The sequence below is a fragment of the Lepidothrix coronata genome, unplaced genomic scaffold, assembly GCF_001604755.1.
Source record: "Lepidothrix coronata isolate B3197 unplaced genomic scaffold, Lepidothrix_coronata-1.0 Scaffold265, whole genome shotgun sequence".
NCBI lineage: Eukaryota > Metazoa > Chordata > Aves > Passeriformes > Pipridae > Lepidothrix > Lepidothrix coronata.
This window is the reverse complement of record NW_016690445.1, coordinates 298,475-319,584: the sequence shown is the minus strand read 5'-3', so window position 1 is coordinate 319,584 and position 21,110 is coordinate 298,475. Positions and strand designations below refer to the sequence as shown.

Sequence of the window (21,110 nt, the reverse complement as noted above, 5' to 3'; positions counted from 1 at the left end):
CCTCTACTGCTAACAATTTCTGGGAAATGGCATGGAAGGCTGTAGAATACACAGTTTTGGGTTACACCCATACCATGATGAACTGGTCTCAGCTGTCCTAACTAGGACAAGCACACATCATAGGACAGGATGCACCACTTCTGGGTAGTGAGGGCAGGTCCAGCAGCAGGAGAGAAAGCTGGGAGAGAGACTGTAACCCCAAAATCTCTCCCCCCACAGACCACCAGACTCATTTGAGCAGAGAGGGACACATCGCATCAGGGCCATGTTTGCTGGGATATGTTTCCATGGATGGCAGCTGCAGCAAGAGGGAGGCTCCTGCCATGCCTGGGGGAGCAGGTGGGTCACAGTAACTTCTGCTGCCACCAGGTCACCAGCTGTCAGTTCCTTCTTTGACAACCAAAGGGGCTTGGAGTCAGTGCAACAGCAATTCCTAGAGTTGGGCATGGAGAAATGTTCCTGGATCCCTCCTGCACACCCCAACTTTGTAGGAGGCGTGTCCAGGAGTGCAGGGGACGCACCAAGGGCAGGGAAGCCCAGGGGACATGCACCGAAACAGACAACCCCATTGGTCACAAGGTCACATGGTTTTAAGGGATAAAAAGGGCACTGAGTTTGAATTAAAGCCTCTTCGATTACCATCTGATCAGGGAGCAGATTCCATTTCTTTATCATATAAAGACTCCACGTTACACAACTTTAAGCACACCGCCCCACAGCCCACACCCCTCTCATCACTCTCTACCCACTGTCTTCCCTCTCCACTATTTCTCACCAGGCTGGGAAGTTCAGCATCATTCCTACTGCCGTGAGCTTCGGCACAAGCATTGCCTTCTTTGGTGCTGTGAGTACTCCAGACACGCTCTTTTCCTTCAATCCATGGCTTGGGATTTGCCACTCATCAGTTGTTTCCCTGCCTGCCTGGGCACAAGGCTTCCTGGGTGCCAGTCAGCGTGAACAGGAGATGGTCTGGCAGGGTGTCAGCTCCCGTTTCCCTGTGACCATTAGCAGTAATGACAGCACTGGGATCCTGAGCACTGTCAGGGTCATGTCTCGTGGAGGCCAGGTGTTTGTGTGGGCCCTGGGAAGGAACATCACTGGGATGCTGCTGGCAGGGGAGAGCAGCTCCTCTCTCTGCTTCTCTCCTGACTCTAAAGTGACCTGGTGTCCTGTCACCAGATGGGGCAGCTCCTCATAGAGCCCTTACATGGCTTGTCCTTTCCAGCAGGTAACTGGAAGGGAGCCTGAGGTCCCCCACCTACCCCCTCTTTCGTCCCTAACATGCTCATCCCAGTCCATACACAGCTGTGAGGGCACTGGAAGAGCACTCCCTGTGTCCATCCATTGCAGCCCAGGTGATCCTGTCTGACCTCCTGTGCAGCTCATGGGAGCCTGCTGGGTCAGAGAGGAGCCATTGGAGTTGGCAGGTGACCTGGCCGGAGGCAGGGCCGGCTCGCTGCCCTCAGCACTGGCCCACAGCCAGCTGCGGGACTCAGTGGGAGCCAGGGTGGAGGGCTAGACATTCCAGCGGGAAGTTTCCCTGCGTACAGTCTTCAACATCTGTCTGTCTCCAGGCTACAGTGGTCTGTGACCTAGTTCTGCTCTACCTGGATGCAAAGGCTGACCTGTATTGGAAGGAGAAGTTTGAGGAGGTAAGGGTGGGACCACATGGGAGAGAGAAGGTTGGAGTGAAGGGTTTTGGAGTGAATAATTTTATGATTTTCTGCCCCTTGGTTAAAACTCAGTTCACAAGATCTGGGAAGATCCTGGTGGAGCAGCTCTTAGTCTCCAGCTTTTGGGCTTGATGGCTGGTCTGAACTGGGAGAGGGATGCAGCTGGTACCAGGACTCAGGGAAAGCTGCATCACAACCTCAGTTCCTGTTGGACAAGGGGTCCCCATGGGGACCTTACCTGGAAATGTGACCCAGCTCCACACTTATTCTTCTTCCAAAGGGAATCTGTCTGGACTCCCTGCAGAGAGAGGGCAGCTCTTCAAAGCACATCCTGTGCTGCAGTTCAGTGACAGATTTTCATGCCTCACATGATTCCTGCTGTGGGAATTCACTTCCTTGGTGAATCAGTGAGTCACAGGGAGGCCCCCACAGAGCAGGAGAGCTGCCAGCCCTGCCTCAGTTCATCTCCAGCTTTGTCTGGCCAAGTCTTTGGAGCTTCTGAGGACTGAGATCCACCAGCTCCTGGTGAACTGCCCCAGGGCTGCACCATCCTGCTGGTGGAGAATGTTCCTCATGCCAGATCTCAAATCAGGAGCAGAGTGGGAGTCTTAGAGAGTGAATCTGTTCTTATGCGACCAAGGAGAGCAGTGCAGGTCCACCTGGGCCATCCCCGTGCCTGTTGTACTGTTACCCCTGTTCATTTTTCAGGCAAAACCCCCTAAAGGTAAGCCCAAGGCCTCAGCTTATGGACATCGGGAATGCTCCACCACAAGCACCCTTCCCTCCGGAGCCACCTCCAGGTAGACATGATGGGGGCATGGCTGTGGCCCAGGTGGAGGTGGGCCAGTCCTGGCCCAGGTGTGCACTGCTGGGGTTAAGGTCTGCCTTTCCTGGAGAAACATTGGCAGCGGCAGCAGCAGCAGTTCTTGGCTCTTGGAACACAAAGCCATCCCAGCTGCCACTCCCAGCACTGATAACTGGTGCCAGAGCAGAGCTGTGCTGGGCAAAAGAGGCTTAAAGCACTTTATGTTTCTCCACATTCTGATGGCTGTGGGCTTTGATTTCCCATGAAAACCAGAGATGCAATGGAATAAAGCTGTTCCAAAAGTGGGAGGTGGCTCTGCTCTGTCTCAAGCCCTGCGAGTGCCTGTCAAGTTTTGGGATGCTGCTCTCGCACCTCGCAGCACCCTGCATGCTTCCAGCTGGGATGGCTTCATGTGAGCTGCCCAGATCCTCAGGAGATCCCTGGGAAGCTCAGAGAGGATTTAAGAGCCCAGTTTAAGGCTCCAGCCCTGAGCTGGTACTTCCTGGGGGGTGCAGTGGCTTCTGCACCCCCAGTTCCTCCCTCCTGCCAGGGCTGATGCTCAGCAAAGACAGGCACAGCCCTGGGGCAAGCCGGAGTGTTTCAGAGGGGCTGATCCCTCATTCCCACCTGCCTCGGGCTGTATCAGCCTGGTGCAGGGCAGGGTTTGTCCGGGTCTGTGCCCAGGGACTGCTCTCTGAACTCCACAAGGCTCAAAAACACAGTATCTGTGGGTTCAAGCACCATTTAATGCTCCCTACCGGAACTGACTGCATGGTTTGGAGGGGTCCTGCAGCATCACCCCACCTCAGCTGCCTGCCCCCCTGTGCCCCCTGGCCGGCCCCTCCTGCCCTCCTGGAAATGCTGCAGGTAGAACTGTGCCGCCAGCTGCTTGGTCATGGTCTTCAGCGCCAGGAAGGCAGCCACAATCTCGGCGAGGAGGAAGGCCAGGAACAGGCTGTGCATGGGCATCTCCAGTGGCAAGTGAATGACCTGGCTGTCTGTCAGCAGGAAGAGCAGGAGGGGCAGCTGGATCAGGAAGGAGAGTAGCAGGAACCCAGCCAGCTCAGGCACCTGCAGGAGCAGAACCTGCTGAGATGGGATAAGGAGGCAGCGGTGGGGTGGGGGGGACCCTCTGTGACCCAGGAGCTCCCTGCATCACTGCCAGCCTTGGCACCCAGGTATCGGGGACGTCCTTGCCACACAGAGCTGTGGTCGGATGTGGTGAGATGCTGTCAAACCCAGTGCTGGAGGGTTGCACCCACAGGAAGGATACAGCAGGAGGGTGAGTGGATCTCCTTTGTCTCCTGCCTTCAGGTCCTGCCTGCACCCATCATTCCCTCCTGGGACAACTCCAGGCAGAACTCCAGGAGGAAGGGGCAGTGATGGCCACTTGGATTCCAAGTGAGGGGCGCTCACGCTCCCCCAGCTGGGCTGACCCTCACTGAGTATAAGGGGTTTGTGTGCCAGGGCAGGTGATGCTTACCTTCTCCTGGAGATTGCCCAGGTAGCCCAGGTAGAGTCGGGAGCCCTCAGCCAGCGAGAGAATGAGGAAGGCTGTGACCAGAAGGAACTGGTAGTGCCAAGGCAGGAGGTGGTACTGTAAATGGGGGCACAGCCTTGTCCCAGTCAGCTCCAGCCCCTGCACCCCAGTCCAGCTGTCCATGCCCAGTTTCCCATTCCCTGTGCACCATTCCCTGCGCTCAATTCCCAGATACCTGTGCCCTTCTCTCATCCCATTTGCCCTGTCCCCTGCACCCCATGCCCAGTGCCTGGGCCCTCCTCCCCATACCCAGTGCTCCATTCTCTGCCAGCTTCCACCAGGCTGGTGCTCAGCTCTGCCCACTTTTCTCTCCCAGTTTAACCTTTCCTGCCTGGAAAGTTCATGATTTCCATTTCTGGCAGCCAGAGATGAGCCATCTCGTCTCATGGGGGTCAGGGCATTTTGGAGACCCATTAATTCTGAAGAGGCTCCCCTGTCCCCTGTTCACTGTTTCTCCCCTACGACAAGGGAGGCTGGGCAGGAGCAACTCCCCCCTCCCCCTGTGCCCCATGGGACAGTACCTTCAGCTGCAGCATCATTCCCTCAGCCAGGCACCAGACGGGGAAGTAGTAGACGTTGAAGTAGAGCATCACCTGGAGGGGCAGGCTGGCCAGCACCTCGTGGGCTAGGCAGGATGGGCAGGGGTGGGCAGGCTGCTCAGCAACTCTGGTGTCCCCCTATTCAGAGGGACCCCCACTTGCTGCTCGTGGAGTGGAGCAATAGCCCTTGGGTACCACAAACAGCTCTTTGCAGCAAATGTTCTTATTTTTGCTCCCCTCCTTGGTGGGGGAGGTACAGAGACCCTTTGGGTGCTCCTGGCTCTGAGGCACCCCTGTGCTTTGGTGATGTGCTGAGCACGCTCGTGGTGATAACCCCCTCCCCAAATCCCCCTCCGCAGAGCCCCACTGCCCATACCTGGCTGGTAGATGTGGGCAGTGCCGCTATCCTGTGTCTTATTGGTGATGAAGAGGGAGCCGCTGAACGCCACCAAGCCCCGGCGCAGGTTGGGGGGCAGCGGGGTGTGCGCAGCCATGGCTGACAGCTGAGCCCTGCTCGCCCCAGCCCAGCTCAGCCAGGATTAGCCAGGAGGGAATCAGTGGGATGACAGGTCAGGCTAATGCGCGGGGCCACCTGGCCATTGGCTCGCTGGGAACAGGGCTACTGAGCTGGGAGGGGGATGTGGGGAAGAACTGCCACCTTGGAACATCAAGCCTACATGGCAATCACAGGGTGGAGTTGCAAAGGAGTCACAAGTCAAAAGCATCTCCCCTCCACAGTACCTTTAGGGGGTGAGCAGCAGGTTGTAACCATTACCATGACAGGGACACAGTGGTAAACTAAGCAACTGCACCCTCTCCCAGCCAGGCTATTATCAGCGTAATTACTGCTCAAAGCCCCCTGACAGAGGAGGATGCCACACAAAAGAATGATGGTCTTCATCTGTAATGCTTCTTCGAGGCCTCCAGGCTCATGGAGCATTTACCCATGCCCGTGATCTCCCCTGCTAACAGGCTGCCCTTGTAGACCTCCACGCTGCTCAGTGTCCCAAGACTCCATCCAGGTTCAGGCAGTGGGGGATGGTGTGTGAGGGGCTGGTTGAGCCAGAGGTGAATGGCAGGGAAAGGAGATGGCACTGCAGGGACTTCAAATTTAAAATAACAGACTCATTAAGGTCGGAAAAGTCCTCTAAGACCAATAAGTGCAACCAATTAACCCTGCACTGCCAGGTATCCCACTAAACCATGTCCCCAAGTCCAACATCTACACATTTTTTTAACACTTCCAGGGATGGAGGCTCCACCACTGCCCTGGGCAGCCTGTGAAAGGGCTGGACAACCCTTTCCATAAAGAAATTTTCCCTAATATCCAACCTAAACATCCCCTGGTGCAACCTGAGGCCATTTCCTCTCACCTGGCCAGTTGTTATTGGGGAGCAGAGCCTGACCACCATCTGGCTCCACTCTCCTTTCATAGAGCTGGAGACAGCAAGATCACCTGTGAGCCTCCTTTTCTCTAGGCTGAGCACCCCCAGCTCTCTCAGCCACTCCTCATCAGACTTGTGCTCCAGAGCCTTCCACAGCTCGGTTGCCCTTCTCTGGACACGCTCTGTTAGTCCTACCCAACAGATGTGGTCTCATTTCATGATCTTCAGCCTCCAACCCACCCCATAAGGCACATCAGAGAAGCTGCCTCAAATAGTGGGAGTGAATGCTGCAACTGTGGTCTTTGAGGGCCAGGCACTGGCAAGGGACACAAGAAACCAAAGAAAGAGAGGATTCTTCTGCTTGATAAAGCCAAAATGAAATTGCAGAGTTCCCTGCCATATGCTGCCAAAAACAAACCATCCAGGGCTGAAAGTGTAGTAGACCAATGCCTGACTGATTGAAGTCATCGGATCATAGAATCACAGACTTGTTTGGGTTGGAAGGGACCTTTAAGACCATCTTGTTCCATCCCCTGGCGTGGGCAGGGACACCTTCCACTAGACCAGGTTGCTCCAAGCCCCATCCAACCCAGCCTTGGACACTTCCAGGGATGGGGCAGCCACAGCTTCTCTGGGTAACCTGGGCCAGGGCTTCACCACCCTCACAGGGAAGAATTTCTTCCCAATATCCTATCTAACCCTGGCCTCTGGCAGTGGGAAGCCATTCCCCCTTATCCTGTCACTCCAGGCTGTTGTTCATAGTCCCTCTCCAGCTTTCTTGGAGCCCCTTTAGGCACTGGAAGGGGCTCTCAGCTCTCCCTGGAGCCTTCTCTTCTCCAGGCTGAATACCCCCAGCTCTCCCAGCCTGGCTCCAGAGCAGAGGGGCTCCAGCCCTCAGAGCATCTCTATGGCCTCCTCTAGACTTGCTCCAGCAGATCCATGTCCGTCCTCTGCTGAGGACCCCAGAGCTGGATGCAATACTCCAGGTGGGCTCTCACCTGAGTGGAGTAGAGGCAAAGCCCCAGGCGTGCTGTGCCCAACATATGTCTACCCAGGGGTCCTGCCAGCACACAGGGCAAGACATGGGTAGGGCAACAGGCACAGCCCAGTATCTAAGGAGCAGGAGCTGCTGGAGAGCTCACATCTGCACAGGCAAGCAGGGTGAGCAACCAAGAAGATACCTCGGCAGTCTGGTGAAAGTAACTGTGATGGGGCAATGCAGCTGGGGGTCACTAACAAGCTGCCTGTGCCCCAGCTGGATTCTCATTCCTCATGGGAACGGGCAGTTTTGTAAGAAGAGATGGAAACTTCCTGTCTTGGTATGAGAAATTGCAAGATGTGCCTGGAGAGGTGGCAGAGAAGACAACCCAGCCTTGCCCAGCTCCAGGACAGGCTCACCACCGAGAAGCATTTGCCAAGGCACTGGACAAGGGCTCCCAGGTTCAACACCATCCCACACCACTGCAGAGTGGAAATGTCCATCTTTTGTGGATCCAGCAGACACACAATGGTCCCTGTTCATTGCTGTGTGCTGGAGCCTGCACATCCTGCCTACCTCCCCCCTGGTCATTCCGCCTGGGAAAAGCTTTGCAGTGAAACCAGAGAGACAAATCAGAGATGTGACAGACACTGGTGACATTTCTATCCAGCCAAGATCTGAAAGACTGGAAATAAATAACAGGTAAGATGGACACAGGTGGGAAGCCTCCAGGGAAGAGGTACTTGAATCCCCTGGTGAACCTGCAGAGTTGACCCAAGGTCTTGGAAGGAATCAGAAATTACCCAGATCCCAAGAATAGTATTGCTTTAATTCATAGGGGGCTAATCAAATTAAAAATATAAATCCTCTTGTTTTGGACTCAGGGTAAAACACTGACTTCTGGGGAAGGAGTCGCCCCAGGACAAAGCACTGGAAGCTCTCTGAGGAGATCCTCACCCTCCCACTCTGTTGGGTTTACAGACACAGAGCTGTGGCTGGCCAGGTCCACTCCCGAGCTGGAGACACAGCTCTTCTTCAGCAAGGGCAAGAAACAGGACAGCAGAGCACTTGCATGGTGGGCTGAGAAATGCAGCCTTGTCACTAGACGACAGGACAGACAAGTGACAGACGATGGACGGCTCCTCTGGCTACTTTTCCTCAAGTAATGCCTCAGCAGCAGCAGCACCAATCCCATGATGTCATCAAGGAGAGACATCCCAAGGCTGGCTGGAAGGGTGGCCACCAAGTCCAAGGCTGCAGCTGAGCTGCTTTCCCAGCTCTCCAGGGACTCCTGCTCCACACCCTGGGGATGGACCAAGAGCTGCAGGTGCTGGGATGGGACCAATGAGCTCCAGAGCCCTCAGCATGGGCAGGGACCCACCTCTGCTGGGGGAGACTGGGCAGGACCAGCCTGGACCACACAATCACAGGCTGAACAGAGACCACCCGGTGTGACCCCACCTCCTGGCCCACCCAGATGCCCCCTAGAGTGGGTGAGCACAGGCAGAGCCGTGGCAAACCCTGCAGCCAAGCAAGGAGGGAGCAGATGTCAGGCTCTGTGGGGATGCACATCAGAACTGGGAGCGAAGAGAATTTGGGAAGGAGCATCATGCATGAAAGCACAGGAGCACCCAAAGGCACTCATGCTGCTTACAGAGGTGAGGGACATGCATGGGGCAGATCTGCCTGGAGACCCTCAGCCCAATGGCAGCATCTGGAGCCACGTGGCACCAATGCCCATTGCCACAGCCAAACCCCACAGTCTCTGAGGGCTGCTTTTCCAGTCCCACGGGAATTGCAATAACAGAGCCCTAGCCCAGCAAGCACCGGGGCAGAGGTGCCATGGGAGGTCCTCCTGGGAAGGTCAGTGCACAGTGTCAGGCATGAGTTCATCCAGGTCTCAAAGGGAAATGGCTGAGTCATGGGTTTCCCACTGGGTGGTGGAGCTGCTGTCCTGTCTCCCCACAGCAAGTGCAGCATCAGGACGGCACAGCCACCAGCAGTATTAGGAGCCTTTCCCTGTTAGCCAGGACATGTCTCCGGTTCTAAAAGAGGGAAAAACCAGATGGGGTGTTACTCAGCATGCGCAGCTCTCGATGCTGTCTTGGTGCTAGTCCAGACATTGGTCATTGGTGTCCATCCCCCCACCCTGCTGCGCTGTGCCCTTCCTCTGCCCTCATTCACATGTCATTAAACTGTCCAAAAAGCCCGTGCAGATCCTCAATTCCATGTAAAACAGAGCTAAAACTTTTTTTTTTTTTTTACTTAAACCCAGCCCTCCTGGCATTCAGCTGAAAATTCATGGAAAGCCACCAAACCCCCAGCAAAGCATGGTCCCAACCAACAGGCAGCTGCCCAGTCCCAGCAGATCTATGCCTGATGTGGCTCCTGGCACCTCCAGCCCTACCACCCAGCACAGCAGCATCGCCCCCCTGTGAGGGGGATGCAAAACATGGATGCCCACAATGTAATCAGTGTCCCACATGGGAATTAGGGATATGGCCCAATCAGGTGGCTGGCTGGCCCTGCCAGCCCCCCACACCCAGCACACCCAGGACCCCAAATCGAACGTACTTGCCATGACGGACAAACAGCCTAAAGTTGTGAAAGCAGTAGGAGACAGAGAGAGAAAAGACATTCAGGTTTAGGTGGTCTGGTTTCCTCCAGGCCCCCAAGCCTGCTTCCACCCGCCACTGGGATGCCCATGAGATACCACCTCCTTCCCAGCCAGCAACCATTTCCCGACGTACTGGGGATTACAGCACAAGAAATCCTTCCCTGTGAGGGTGGTGAGGCCTTGGCACAGGTTACCCAGAGAAGCTGTGGCTACCCCATCCCTGCAAGTGTTCAAGGCCAGGCTGGACAGGGCTTGGAGTAACCTGGTCTAGTGAAAGGTGTCCCTGCCCAAGGCAGGGGGTGGGATGGGATGGCCTTTAAGGTTCTTTCCAATCCAAACCATCCTGTGATTTTCTGAACCTTATCTCCACTAGATGGACATGTGACATTCTCCCCATCCCAGAGGTGCCCAGGGAGTCTGAGCTGGTTCAGACCTGCCTGGGGGCCGGGAGTGCTCCTCTCCCTGAGCTTTTGAAAAGATCTGCTTTTATTCCACATATGGAAACATACTTGAAACAGGAATCCACATTCCCTCAGCAGCTTTGGTTCCTACTCTAAAGTCTTCTTCCCAGCTGTTACCATCTCCCTGGCATTTGCCTTCCAGCACCCACCCTCAGCACAACGGGCTATACTCTTTCCTCTGCAAGGTCTTAAAAATAAAGTGAATGAGAAAAATGCCCCCTGCCTATGAGCTCCACTCCAAGGAACTGGAGGCCGAGACACCACAGGCCAGCATCCTGGTACCACCAGCTCTCTGGGCTGGGTTGTGCATAGAGGGTTGCGCACAGGCTTCACACTCAGCCCCTCTCTGTAGATGCCCTTGACTGACTGGGTGCCCAGGGGCACCCCATTATCAGGCAGTGCTTCCTTGGTGATATGCCAGTGCCCAAAGGCAGTGAGTATCCCCCTCCCATGCAATCCCTGCAAGGATTTGGGTCCTGGTGTTTAAGACAAACCCCACATGTGCAGGATGCCAGAGGAAGCTGGAGGAAGATGGGAGGCAGCACTGAGGGGGACGGAGTAAGCAGAACAGGAAGGGAGATGCAAGGATATACAAAGGGAGCAGCAGGAAAGAGCTGCCTTTGGGTGCTCGGCCCTGCCCTGCACCCCTGGCTGTGATTTGCTGCTGCCCTGGCACTGCCAGTTTCCGCTACGTGTCTACTTACTCCACATCGCGCTTCCGGATGGTCCTGCCAGCAGCCAGGACCTCAGCCACCTTGGAGACGATCGGGTCGTAGTTCATGCTGGCCACTGCCACCACCTCATCGCTCCTAGGGCCGGGCAGAGCACAGTAGTTAGGGCACCCTGGATGGCCACGGCTCCATCACCCAAAATCCAGCATGCTGGAGAGAAGCGGGAAGCAAAGAGAAACACCCACTCTAGAGCCAGGCCTGATCCCAAGGCATGAGCACCACAGGGACTGTGTTAGTGGCATGGGACAAAGGTCAGGAGAGGGCTCAGAGCTGACACGGCAGGCTGGCCCCAGTGATCCCACCAATGCTCATGTGCTGGCATAGTGAGCATCGTGAGGGTGCCTGGGGGACAAAGGCAGCTCTGGCACCCTGGCATCTGTGGGAAAACACCACCAAAGTTGAATCTGACGGTGATAAAAACCTGGACACCAGCAAGGATGCCCAGTGGTTGCTGCGATCCCTGTGTTGCTGCCTTCTGCCAAGGGAGTGGAGAGGCAGGTGGTCAGGATTTCCCTGTGGGACACTTGGTTGGGATGCTCCACATCCTCTTCCTGATTCCCACCTCCAAGAGGGCAGAGTGCCCACCTCTGAGCTGCTCCACAGGCACCAGGACAGAGGTGTCCAACACCAGGGTCCCATAGCCCCAGTGATGAAGTCCTCATCTATAGGGATTCCAGGCCAACTGGCTGTTCCCCACCAGGCTCGCAACACAACCCCAAAGGTTGAGTGGGAAACCAATGAAGTGGAAGGAAGAGAATGTAAAAATGCTGGAAGAGCTTTGGCTAAAGGTCACAGGCAAATGAGAAAGGTTCTTCTACTTTGAGGTTTGCCGAGGTCAACCCAAGCATAAACCTTCAAAGACTGGCCCATGAGACGATTTATGAAGAGATAACTGAATGGACAAAAAACGTGAGATCAGGGAAGGTGCGTTGTAAGATATTAAACTCTGGAGATACTGTTGAGTAAACTGAAGCATAGAAGCACCCATCAAACCAATATCTGCCCTTCAATCTGCTGCCAAAGAGCTCTGTGATTAACAGAGCAAAGGACAGCCAGGGTGGGGGGATGTGTGCCTAATTCTCAAGAAGAGGAGAGCAAAAGCCATGTTTCAGAGGACAATTCATCCCTGTGCAGCCATGGGAGTTAAAGCCATCTCTCACAGCTGTCCACAAAACCATGGGACAGTTCCATCACAGACTGTTTTCACAAGGCTCCTATTTCTAAATCATCATGGCTAGGCTTCGTGAACGAAGATTTGGGAAAGGCTCTATCCACTATTCCTAAATAAGTTCACTGCAAATAAAGAAGAGCAAGTTTCCTGAGCATAGCCAGCTCCCACCTAGGAAACACAAAGTGGTCGGAGAGACCTATCCATCAAAACCAGGGGAAGATGTGCTGTTCCAAGGCAATGAATAACTAAGGTGTGTAAGGGAACTGAAAGGAGGACACACTCCACCAGTTGCCCACCAGCTCAGCCTCAAGCCCAGACAGTGCCCAACATGACCAGCCAGGAAGGTGGACACAGCCCAAACATTTCTGTCAGCAAGACATGGGGCAGCTGCTCCATTTACAAAATAACCCGTGGGATCCTGGTGAGCCAGAGCATTCCATATCAGCGGTGGCTTTTGAACACTTTGTCAGACAGATGGGGAGCCTGTAGGAATCCCTCTTTTTCAAAAGGCCTTCAGAGGCAACAAGACTTCCCTTCCTGAACCTGGGATTTGGAGCAATCAGAAGTCTTGGTGTGAAAGCTGAGGGAAAAGGGAGCACAGTGGATGTGTCTACATTGTCTTCCCTTCTTTTGCAGGGTTCAACACAACAGAAGTGGGGAACCATGAAGAAGACAGCCACAACAATTCCCTGGTCTCCAAGGTCTTAGGGGTGGGATGACATCAGTCTATTCTGGCTGAAGTGCTGCAGTGAAGGCAGTGTCCCATGGGGACATCTGCAGAGCACTGTCCTGTACAGGGACTTTCACTGACCTCTACACAGCTCTGACCAGTGAGAGATGGATAGCTTTCCTCTTCAAACTCTGGGGCAAAAAGAGCCTTATTGTGAAAGCAAATGCTGAGGACAGGCTGCAGGAGTGGGAACCACCAGTAGTTCCTGCAACAGCCAAGGAGGACCAGGAGAAGAGTCCAAACCACAGGGTGGGCACAGCAGAAGAAAGCAGAAGGAAACAGTAGGTTTGAGACTGTCCTCAGTCAAAAAGCATTAGCACCAACCAGAAGAACCACCACCAAATAAGAAAGAGGAAAAATGCTCCAGTGGCCCCTCACAGAAGCACAAACAGGGACATTTGTGATGACAGCTGAGCAAAGCTGCAGGGGACACATTGGCTGACCCCTGCCAGACGGTGCTCCTCAGTACCTCCAGCTCTCAGCGCAGAATGCCATCCTGGTACCCAAAAGACATCTCTGGGAGCCCCTCCTGGGTAGCAGAACAACACAGTGTTCAGTGGCGGACCCCCACTGCTGACCACTGGGTCTGCCCTGTGTGCCTGGGCAGACCTAGGCAGTCCCTGCCCCCCGCAGCCACCGTAGCACACAGAGCATGGGGCACAGAGCAGGGATTCCGCACCTTGCTCAAGGCGTTCCCTTTGAACAGGCCCCTCAGATGTTGAACTAAAGCAACCTGACCTTTCCTTTCTAATTAGGGTGGGGATAAAGAGCTAAATGCTCTGGTATGGAAAGGCTGCAGGAGGGGAACGTCCCCACAGCAGCTCTCCCCAGCACAGGTGGTGCCTTGGCACAAACACGCTCCTTTATGCAATTTTGGCCAAGGTGCCAGCACACTCTGAGCTGTGCCCAAGGTGCCAAGGGCCCCGGGTGCCAGCTAGAGCCCCATCCCCTGCAGCAGGTGTTTACCTGACACGTTCAGGCACCAGGAGGAGGAGGGTGAGGGACCCATGGAGTGATACACTGAGCCCTGTGCCTCTCCAAGCCCAAGGGACACATCCAACTGCCAGGCTCCATTCTGGAGCAATGTGGCACCCTCAGGGAGGGAAGGCATGAGAGCCATTGGGGAGGGAACAGAGGGGCAGTGAGATGATCTCTGCAGAGCCACAGCTGGCTCCTGTCCCGGGCTCCCTCTTGATCCCTGCCTGGGTGCTGCTGCCAAGTAGTCTGATGGCTGAGCTGGGCAGCCCTTTGCTTCCCTGATTTCCCTCTCCCCATCCTTAATATCAGAAAGCACTTGGAAAAACCCCTTTGGTTCCGGTCGTGAGGAGGTTCTATGGCCACTGTTTTCAGATTTGGATGGGACAAAGGCAAGAGAAGAATAAACAGCAGCAAATATTTTGGGGATAAATTCATGGTGCACCCAGTCTAAACACCCAACACAGCTCCAGAACAGATGAGACAACACATCCCAGTTATCAACACATCTCAGGAATGCATTCCCAGGTAGGGTCCCAGCCAAGGGGAGAGGTGGGCTTCACTTCAAGTGTAACAAAGTTCCTGAGTTGTTGCAAATGTTCACAGCTTGTTATAGACAGAAAAGGTTTTTGAGCTTGGTCTGTCAAACCAGAATCAGAATTGGTGATGCCTGAGTGCCCAGTCCAGCCCTGGTCACAAACCATTAACATGGTGATGAGATGGAAAGGAAATCTTTGATAGGCATTGCCACTAAAAGCCATCATCTGCTCCCCAGATTATGTGAACAGACAAAGGGCTTACATCTGGAAGAGATGCCAGGTCCAAAGACCAATTTAACTTGTTCTACGATCAGCACATCATTTCTCCAGGGCCTTTTATTAGTGTCCCACAAGCTCAGTGTCCAGAGATGAACAAAACCAACTGACAGAAGCTCTGGTAAAACTATTTTCCGGTCTAGCAGAGCAATCTCAGATGAATGCCTGTGTAGAAAGATGGAAAAGAGAAACACCTACTTGGTATAAAATGCCACGAACTTCAGTTCATCTAAATCTCCCTGAATGACAACATCATCGAATCCTTCCGCATGGCCTGCAAAGCAGAGAAGAAGTGGATTCAGCAACAATTCCTCTGTATCCAGCTCTAAGGGTGTTTCACTCCAGAGCTACACGAAGAACATCCTGTGGTGACCAAGAGACCAGCACAGGAAGATGTGGGTACCAAAAATAATAGAATCACAGGATGGTCTGGGTTGGAAGCGGCCTTAAAGACCACCTTGTTCAAATCCTTTGCCATGGGCAGGAACACCTTCCACTAGACCAGGTTGCTCCAAGCCCCATCCAACCTGGCCTGGAACACTTCCAGGGAGGGGGCAACCTGTGCCAGGGTCTCACCACCCTCACAAGGAAGAATTTCTTCCCATCATCTAATCTAAATCAACCCTCCATCACGTTTAGAGAAGTGCACTTCATGGCAGACAGGTTTCAGAGAAGACACCAAACCCCTAAGAAGCCAGGCAGGGAAGCAGACCTGCGGCACAAGTCGGTGTGGAGGGTCCACAGCAAGGGACGTGGCTGTGGCTCCTCTATGCCAGGACACCTCCACCAGCACAAATGCCACAGCAGCCTCAGGAGTCCCTTACCCGCATACCGGATGCTCTTCCCAAACATAGCAGTCCACAAATATGGGACGGTGCTGATCTCTGTGCCATGGGCCAGCATGTTGAGTGCAGCGATACGGCCTGGAAGACAGCAGCAGCAGGATTGAGGAATTCCCACACCAGGGTAAGCATCATGGTCTGCCTTCAAGTCACAGCACAGCATCAACATCCCCAGTCACAGAGCACAGGGAAACCAAGAACTGCTGCTGCTGAAAACACCCCACACAGCAACAAAGACCAAGCAGAAAGCATACGACATCGTCCGAGGATGGGCATGGACTCCTTCCCATGGTGCAGCTCCTACTCGTCACCTCCACTGGCACGAGCGATATGCCCATGAGACTCTTTTCCCCCAGCTTCTGGAACAGTGACAGGGCTGAGAGCATGCTGAGCTCCCACCCAGACAGGGATGGGATGGACAAACCCCTGGAGGCACGGTGATTGTTGGGATATGGTCCCTGCTGCAGAGGCATGTCTGGACCGGGGGGCTGTGTCCAAAGGTTGACTTGGGAGCTGTGGTTCCAAAACCTCTCACCCAGGGCACCCACCCAGAGGGAAACCTCCTCACAGGACTGTGGCCTTGAGGGCAGCTCATCACACCAGGGATTTCAGGCTGACATGAAGGGGACAAAGATTCGAGCTCTGCAACATGCTCCTGGGTCAGCCTGGCAGTGTGGGCAGCCCAGCTGGAAATCTGAGCCCGGGCTGACTTTAGGATTCGAGCTACTGAGCACCCCCAAGCAAGGAGGCAAGCAGGCTCCTGCAGCAATGCAGATGCCAGGAAACAGAGGGCATATGGAAAAGCCTGTCCCTCGGCACCTCTGCGCTTGCGACGAGGCACTGTTAGGCAAAGCTTGGCACAAATGCTGACAGATGAGGCATATTGGGCAGGATAAAATATACATGCTTCAAAATGTTCAATACAATCACCCAGTCTCCCTGTTGACAGTTATCTCATTCTCTCCTTAGAGGGTTTGGAAATTTCCCAGGAATCTGCAAAAGTCTCTTTTCTGCTAAGTACCTACCATGCATGTGGGCCATCTGCCAGTGGGGGACGTTCACCTTCTTGTTATTCCTCAAGGCCAACGGAAACGTGACAGCGTCTCCAGCAGCAAAGACCCCGGGGATGTTGGTCTGCATCATCTGCAGGGAACAGAGGTGTGCATTAGTAGGGTTTGCACCACACACAAACAGAAACAGAGAACTGCTCCAGAGCTGCCATGTCCCCAGGAACACACAGACAACCTCTGCTTGGCTGTGAGACCCCCACATGGGATTTTATTCAGCCTTCTTCACTTTCAAAGGAGAACACATGGGGGGTTATCCAGTAAAAAGAGACATGGACTGGGGTCCTGGAGCCCCTCTTAGAAGTCTGGCGTCTGTCAGTGTTTGCAGATAGAGCCCAGCTTATCACATGGATGAGCAATAAGCACAGGGTGGGTGGCACAGAGCCCCAGCTCCCTGACAATGCTCCTTGCTCATGGCACACACCACCCATCAGCACGAGCACCGCTCCACCGCAGTGGATACCTGGAAAGATGGATCTTTCTCAATTTCTTTCCCCCCAGAATATTCACACCATTCCAGGGCAGCTCAGAACCAGATCCAAGCCAGAGCATTCAGGGCTGGGGTTTGCAAATCCCACACTTGCAAGGGCAGTCCCAGGTGCTCCTGATGATGCTCCCAGAATCTCAGCATCTCATAGAATATCCTGAGATGGAAGGGACCCCCAAAGATCATCGAGTCCAACTTCTGGCCCTGCACAGGCCAAACCCCAGAATTCAAAAATTTCAATTCTGCCAATCTTGACAGATAAAAAGCCATGAAAAGCACCTGTGGCAGCAGTTTGGAGTCCCCGGGAAGCTCTTCTGTGAGGAGAGGTGACCCAGTTCCTCCTGCTCTCCCTCCCACAGGGGCTGCCCCTGGGCTCACCTTGTTGACCACAATGAAGCCCTTGGAGTCGATATTGATGCCACTCTGCTTGAGGAAGCCCGTTGCTGGAACTGCACCTGTGGGAGAAGGCAAAGGCTGCAGTATCTGAGTGTCCCACAGCCCTGGGGGGCTGACCCCGAGACCAGCAGATCCCCTCGTGCCAGGACAGTCAGTCTGCCCAGGGAAAGGCAATGGCTACCCTGAGAGCAGGGCCAGGCACCCTATGGAGACCCCACTGCATCAGCCTCTGCCTCCCAGGATCCCTATCCTTCCCTAAGCCATCATTGTAATCTGCCCATCACCCTTTTCTAGTGCTTGGAGGTAATTTCCAATGTAATTCTCTTTTATTTTGAAAAAAAATTACATTTAAAAGGGAACCTTTGAGTTTCCAGCCAGGGCTCCTTGGCCTCCCCCCAGTCTGTACCTTTGCTTCACCCTTCCTTTTCCTTTTTTAATCTTTTTTTCTCTCCAGCCTTCACAAATCAGAATGAAACTAATTCTGTGATTCTTCCAGTCCACAGCATTTTTAAAAATTACAGAGATGGCAGGAAAGGGATTTTTTTCCCCCCTAAATGTAAAGGAGAAAAATACCCTCTTCTATGGGGTCTTTTCTTTGATTTTATAATAATGGGGTATTTTTTTATTTTATAATACAGGGTACATTTTTTTTTGCTGGCAGCAGCAATTAAAAAAAACAATTTAAAAAAATTGAGTTTGGGGAAGCTTTAATAAAAACAACTTGAGGTGATGAAATTGCTTTGAATGTTTTTTTTTCTGGAAAAACCAAATGCATTACTATTTCCCAAACATATTTTGGGATGGAGGCTCTAGAAAGGCATTTTTTAGTTACTCAGATTCATGTGTGGCAGCCAAGCAGGGCTGGCCTATCACTGCCAGTACCCCTGGCTACCCAGCCCCAAGGAGCCCTTGCTGCCACATCCCCTCCAGCTTCTCTGGCACCGAAGAGAGCCCCCGAGCCCCCAGCTGAGCACCACACAACCCCTTACCAACACCAACAACACACACGTCGGCACGCAGGACCTTCCCACTCTTCAGCACAACCTCCTTGAGCTGCAGGAGACACGAGGTGGGGGGGGCATCACAGTTATTTTAGGGACAAAACACCCTCTGCAGCAGCAGGAAGCCAAGCTGGCAGCTCGCCTCCTTTGTGACATGCAAGCTGACCATAAATGTTAGAAAAGCAACAGGAGGAGGGTGGGAGCAATGAAGCCACCTCACACACCACGCTGGTGCACTTTTGCTCCTGGGGACTAAACCCAGGAATATGAATTTCAGGGACTAGGAAGAGGGGAGAGCAAAGCCCCAGCAGGGAATAGAACAGGGGATGCCATAGCAGTGCTGCCAGGGAGCCCCTGCCCACACCTTACCTTCCCCTCCTGCTCCCGCAGCTCTGACACTTCTGTCTGCATGTAGAACTTCACCCTGTTGCTCTCGAACATCTGGAGGGGGGACAAGGGACAAAGCAGGGGACATCAGAACCCTGAACCACCCCTAGTCCTGGTGTCCCTGTGCCCCCAGCACTGCCCTGTCCATCCCCTGCGCTCGCCTTGACCCACGCTGCAAAGGGAGTTGGCAACCCCGCCCCTCCAACACGAGTCCAGAAGAAGGTGATCTACAGCACATGGACCATGAGAGGGAAGACACAGCCTGCTCTGTCTACTGACTGCTGCCATCACAGCTTTGTCAATAAACGTTAAGTAAATTAATTAGTGCAATAAGTGATACAAGCAGAACCCACTCTGTTATCAACCCTCCCCTCCAGATGGAAAAGAGAGGTCACCTTCATGACAGCACGGCCAACCCTCTCCCCAAAGAACTTCTTGAAGGGGACTTCCTCCAGCTCCACCAGGGACACCGAGTGGGCCCTCTCCGCGAGGTAGGCAGCCACCTCCATCCCTGGGGAACGGAAGCAGGTCTGAGTGGCTGTGGGAACCACCCTGGCACTGTCCTGCATCCCTAGAACTCGCTGCAGCAGAGGAGCTGCCTCACCCACACTGACTGGGAAGGTTGGAGCTGCGCTACTGGGAGAACTGGGGAGGCACTAGACCTGGTCACGCAAGGGACCACACCAATTCGGGTATTCTTCAATGTAGATTTTGAAGATCAAAGGGAGGAACTGGTCATGATGAAGCCCCAAAGTGCCCTGGTGTAGTGGGTTTCTATGGCTAGGTTTGGTAGCAGCGGGGCTACAGGGGTGGCTTCTGTCAGAAGCTGCTAGAAGCTTCCCCTGTCCATGGTGAAGCCAATGCCAGCCAACTCCAGGACGGGCTTCCTGCCGCTGGCCAAGGCCAAGCCAATCAGGAGTGATAGTAACGCCTCTGGGATAACATATTTAAGAACAGAAAGCTATTGCGCAGAAAGAATTCCAGCCAGGGAAGAGCGGAGTGAGAACATGGGAACAGCAATGCAGACCCCAAGGTCAGTGCAGAAGGAGGGGCAGGAGGTGCTCCAGGTGCCGGAGCTGAGGCCCTGCAGCCCGTGGGGCAGAGCAGGGTGGGGCAGCTGGGCCCCTGCAGCCCCTGGGGGAGCATTGGGGTGCAGAGACCCCCCTGCAGCCCCTGGAGGAGCATTGGGGTGCAGAGACCCCCCTGCAGCCCCTGGAGGAGCCCATGCTGAAGCAGGTGGATGCAGGAAGGAGGCTGTGACCCCACGGGAGGCCCAGGACGGAGCAGGGTCCTGGCAGGGACCTGCAGCCTGTGGAGAGGGAAGCCCACACCAGAGTAGCTTTTCCTGGGTAGGACTTCTGGCCCCTGTGGGGACCCACGCCAGTACAGCTCATCCATGAAGGACTGCACCCCATGGAGAAGTGACCCACGGGACAGCAGTTTGGGAAGAACTGTTGCCTGAGGGATGGACTCACACCAGAGACATTCCATCAAGGAATGTCTGCTGTTGGAGGGACCCCACAGGAAGCAAGGAAAGGACTACAACCCCTCTCCCTGAGCAGAAGCAGAAACAACAACTGACCATAATCCCCATTCCAATCTTCCTGCGCCATTGTGGGGGAGGAGGGAGAACATGGAAGGAAGAAGGGGTGGGGGAAAGGTGGTTTTTAGGATTATTTTACTTCTCACTCTTTTGATCAGACCCTGTTAGTAATAAATTCAATTAATATCCCCACTTTGAGTCTGTTTTGCCCATGATGGTGATCAGAGTGACATCTCCCAGCTCTTAACTCATGAATCCTTTGCTGTTTTTTTTTCTCTCCTCTGTCCGGTTGCAGAAGGGAGTGAAAGAGTGGCTGTACCTGGCACCCAGCCAGGGTCAACCCTCTACACCTGGGAAGCCATAGCACATGCAACCATGGACCTCAACCAATGGAGGCCTTCCTCTACAGCTGGGACTCTCAGCTGCAGTCTGAAAAAAGCTCTTGGGAGTCACTGTTTTCTCTGATCAGAATGGGAGAATTTTACTGCTAGGAATTGCATGGGAACCTCCACCAAGACGTTTTCTATCTATGGGGTTTTTTTATGGGAATTAATCTTTTTGATGACCTGCAGTTTGCAACTGGATCCCCACACCATATGCTTTTCTGTAGATCATATTGATCGAAGCATTAAAACAGGTTTATCTTTTATAAAAGAAAAAAAAAAAACAAATAATGAAAATTTAACAAATTNACATTTATGCTTAAGGCTTGCAGAGCCCACTATTATTTTGTTAGAACCATGTCAACCATAAAGAAGAACCATCAAAGAAACTGTATTTCAAAAATTCACTGCTCTGCTAAAATGTAAAAGAGAAATAAACCCACCGGCCCCCACTCACCAACAAGACTCTCCTGACTGAAGTCAAATCTAGACACACCAGATTTGAACCCACCTGAGCAGTAGTACTGGCCTTGCCATGTGCTTTTCAGTCTGGGACAGCAATATCTGTGCCTATGCAAACCCA

The 21,110-nt window shown here is 53.7% G+C and overlaps 3 protein-coding genes across 10 annotated transcripts in view; 1 reads left to right on the top strand and 2 right to left on the bottom strand.

The window, feature by feature from the left end:
- The window catches only part of LOC108507681 (P2X purinoceptor 6-like), a 10,659-nt gene extending 8,111 nt beyond the window's left edge, over positions 1–2,548 (top strand). The window contains exons 10-12 of one of the 6 annotated variants that reach the window (XR_001878226.1): positions 220–339; positions 779–844; positions 1,575–1,623. Coding sequence is in view for 4 of the 6 variants with exons in the window: in XM_017835873.1 (XP_017691362.1) it covers positions 779–1,198 (420 nt within the window). In the remaining 2 variants the exon portion in view is untranslated. Of the gene's footprint in view, positions 1–219; positions 1,915–2,381 lie in introns of those variants that run through there. The other 5 variants (XM_017835875.1, XR_001878225.1, XM_017835874.1 and 2 more) reach the window with 5 other exon arrangements.
- Positions 2,549–3,010: 462 nt separating this feature from the next.
- LOC108507682 (transmembrane protein 17B-like) lies at positions 3,011–5,799 on the bottom strand. Its single transcript, XM_017835877.1, has 4 exons — positions 4,934–5,799; positions 4,540–4,643; positions 3,962–4,075; positions 3,011–3,549 (listed from the first exon to the last, which is right to left on the bottom strand). Exons 1-4 carry the CDS (start codon positions 5,049–5,051, stop codon positions 3,274–3,276), a joined length of 612 nt encoding a protein of 203 aa, XP_017691366.1. The 5' UTR covers positions 5,052–5,799; the 3' UTR covers positions 3,011–3,273.
- Positions 5,800–6,800: 1,001 nt separating this feature from the next.
- The window catches only part of AIFM3 (apoptosis inducing factor, mitochondria associated 3), a 48,162-nt gene continuing 33,852 nt past the window's right edge, over positions 6,801–21,110 (bottom strand). For 2 of the 3 annotated variants that reach the window (XM_017835880.1, XM_017835881.1), the window contains exons 12-21: positions 18,997–19,112; positions 18,584–18,655; positions 18,203–18,266; positions 17,196–17,272; positions 16,289–16,406; positions 15,246–15,344; positions 14,620–14,695; positions 10,704–10,808; positions 9,496–9,516; positions 6,801–8,966 (exon numbers count right to left, since the gene is read on the bottom strand). In XM_017835880.1, coding sequence (XP_017691369.1) covers positions 8,927–8,966; positions 9,496–9,516; positions 10,704–10,808; positions 14,620–14,695; positions 15,246–15,344; positions 16,289–16,406; positions 17,196–17,272; positions 18,203–18,266; positions 18,584–18,655; positions 18,997–19,112 — 788 coding nt within the window. In that variant the 3' untranslated portion in view covers positions 6,801–8,926. The remainder of the gene's footprint in view (positions 8,967–9,495; positions 9,517–10,703; positions 10,809–14,619; positions 14,696–15,245; positions 15,345–16,288; positions 16,407–17,195; positions 17,273–18,202; positions 18,267–18,583; positions 18,656–18,996; positions 19,113–21,110) is intronic. The other variant, XM_017835882.1, reaches the window with a different exon arrangement.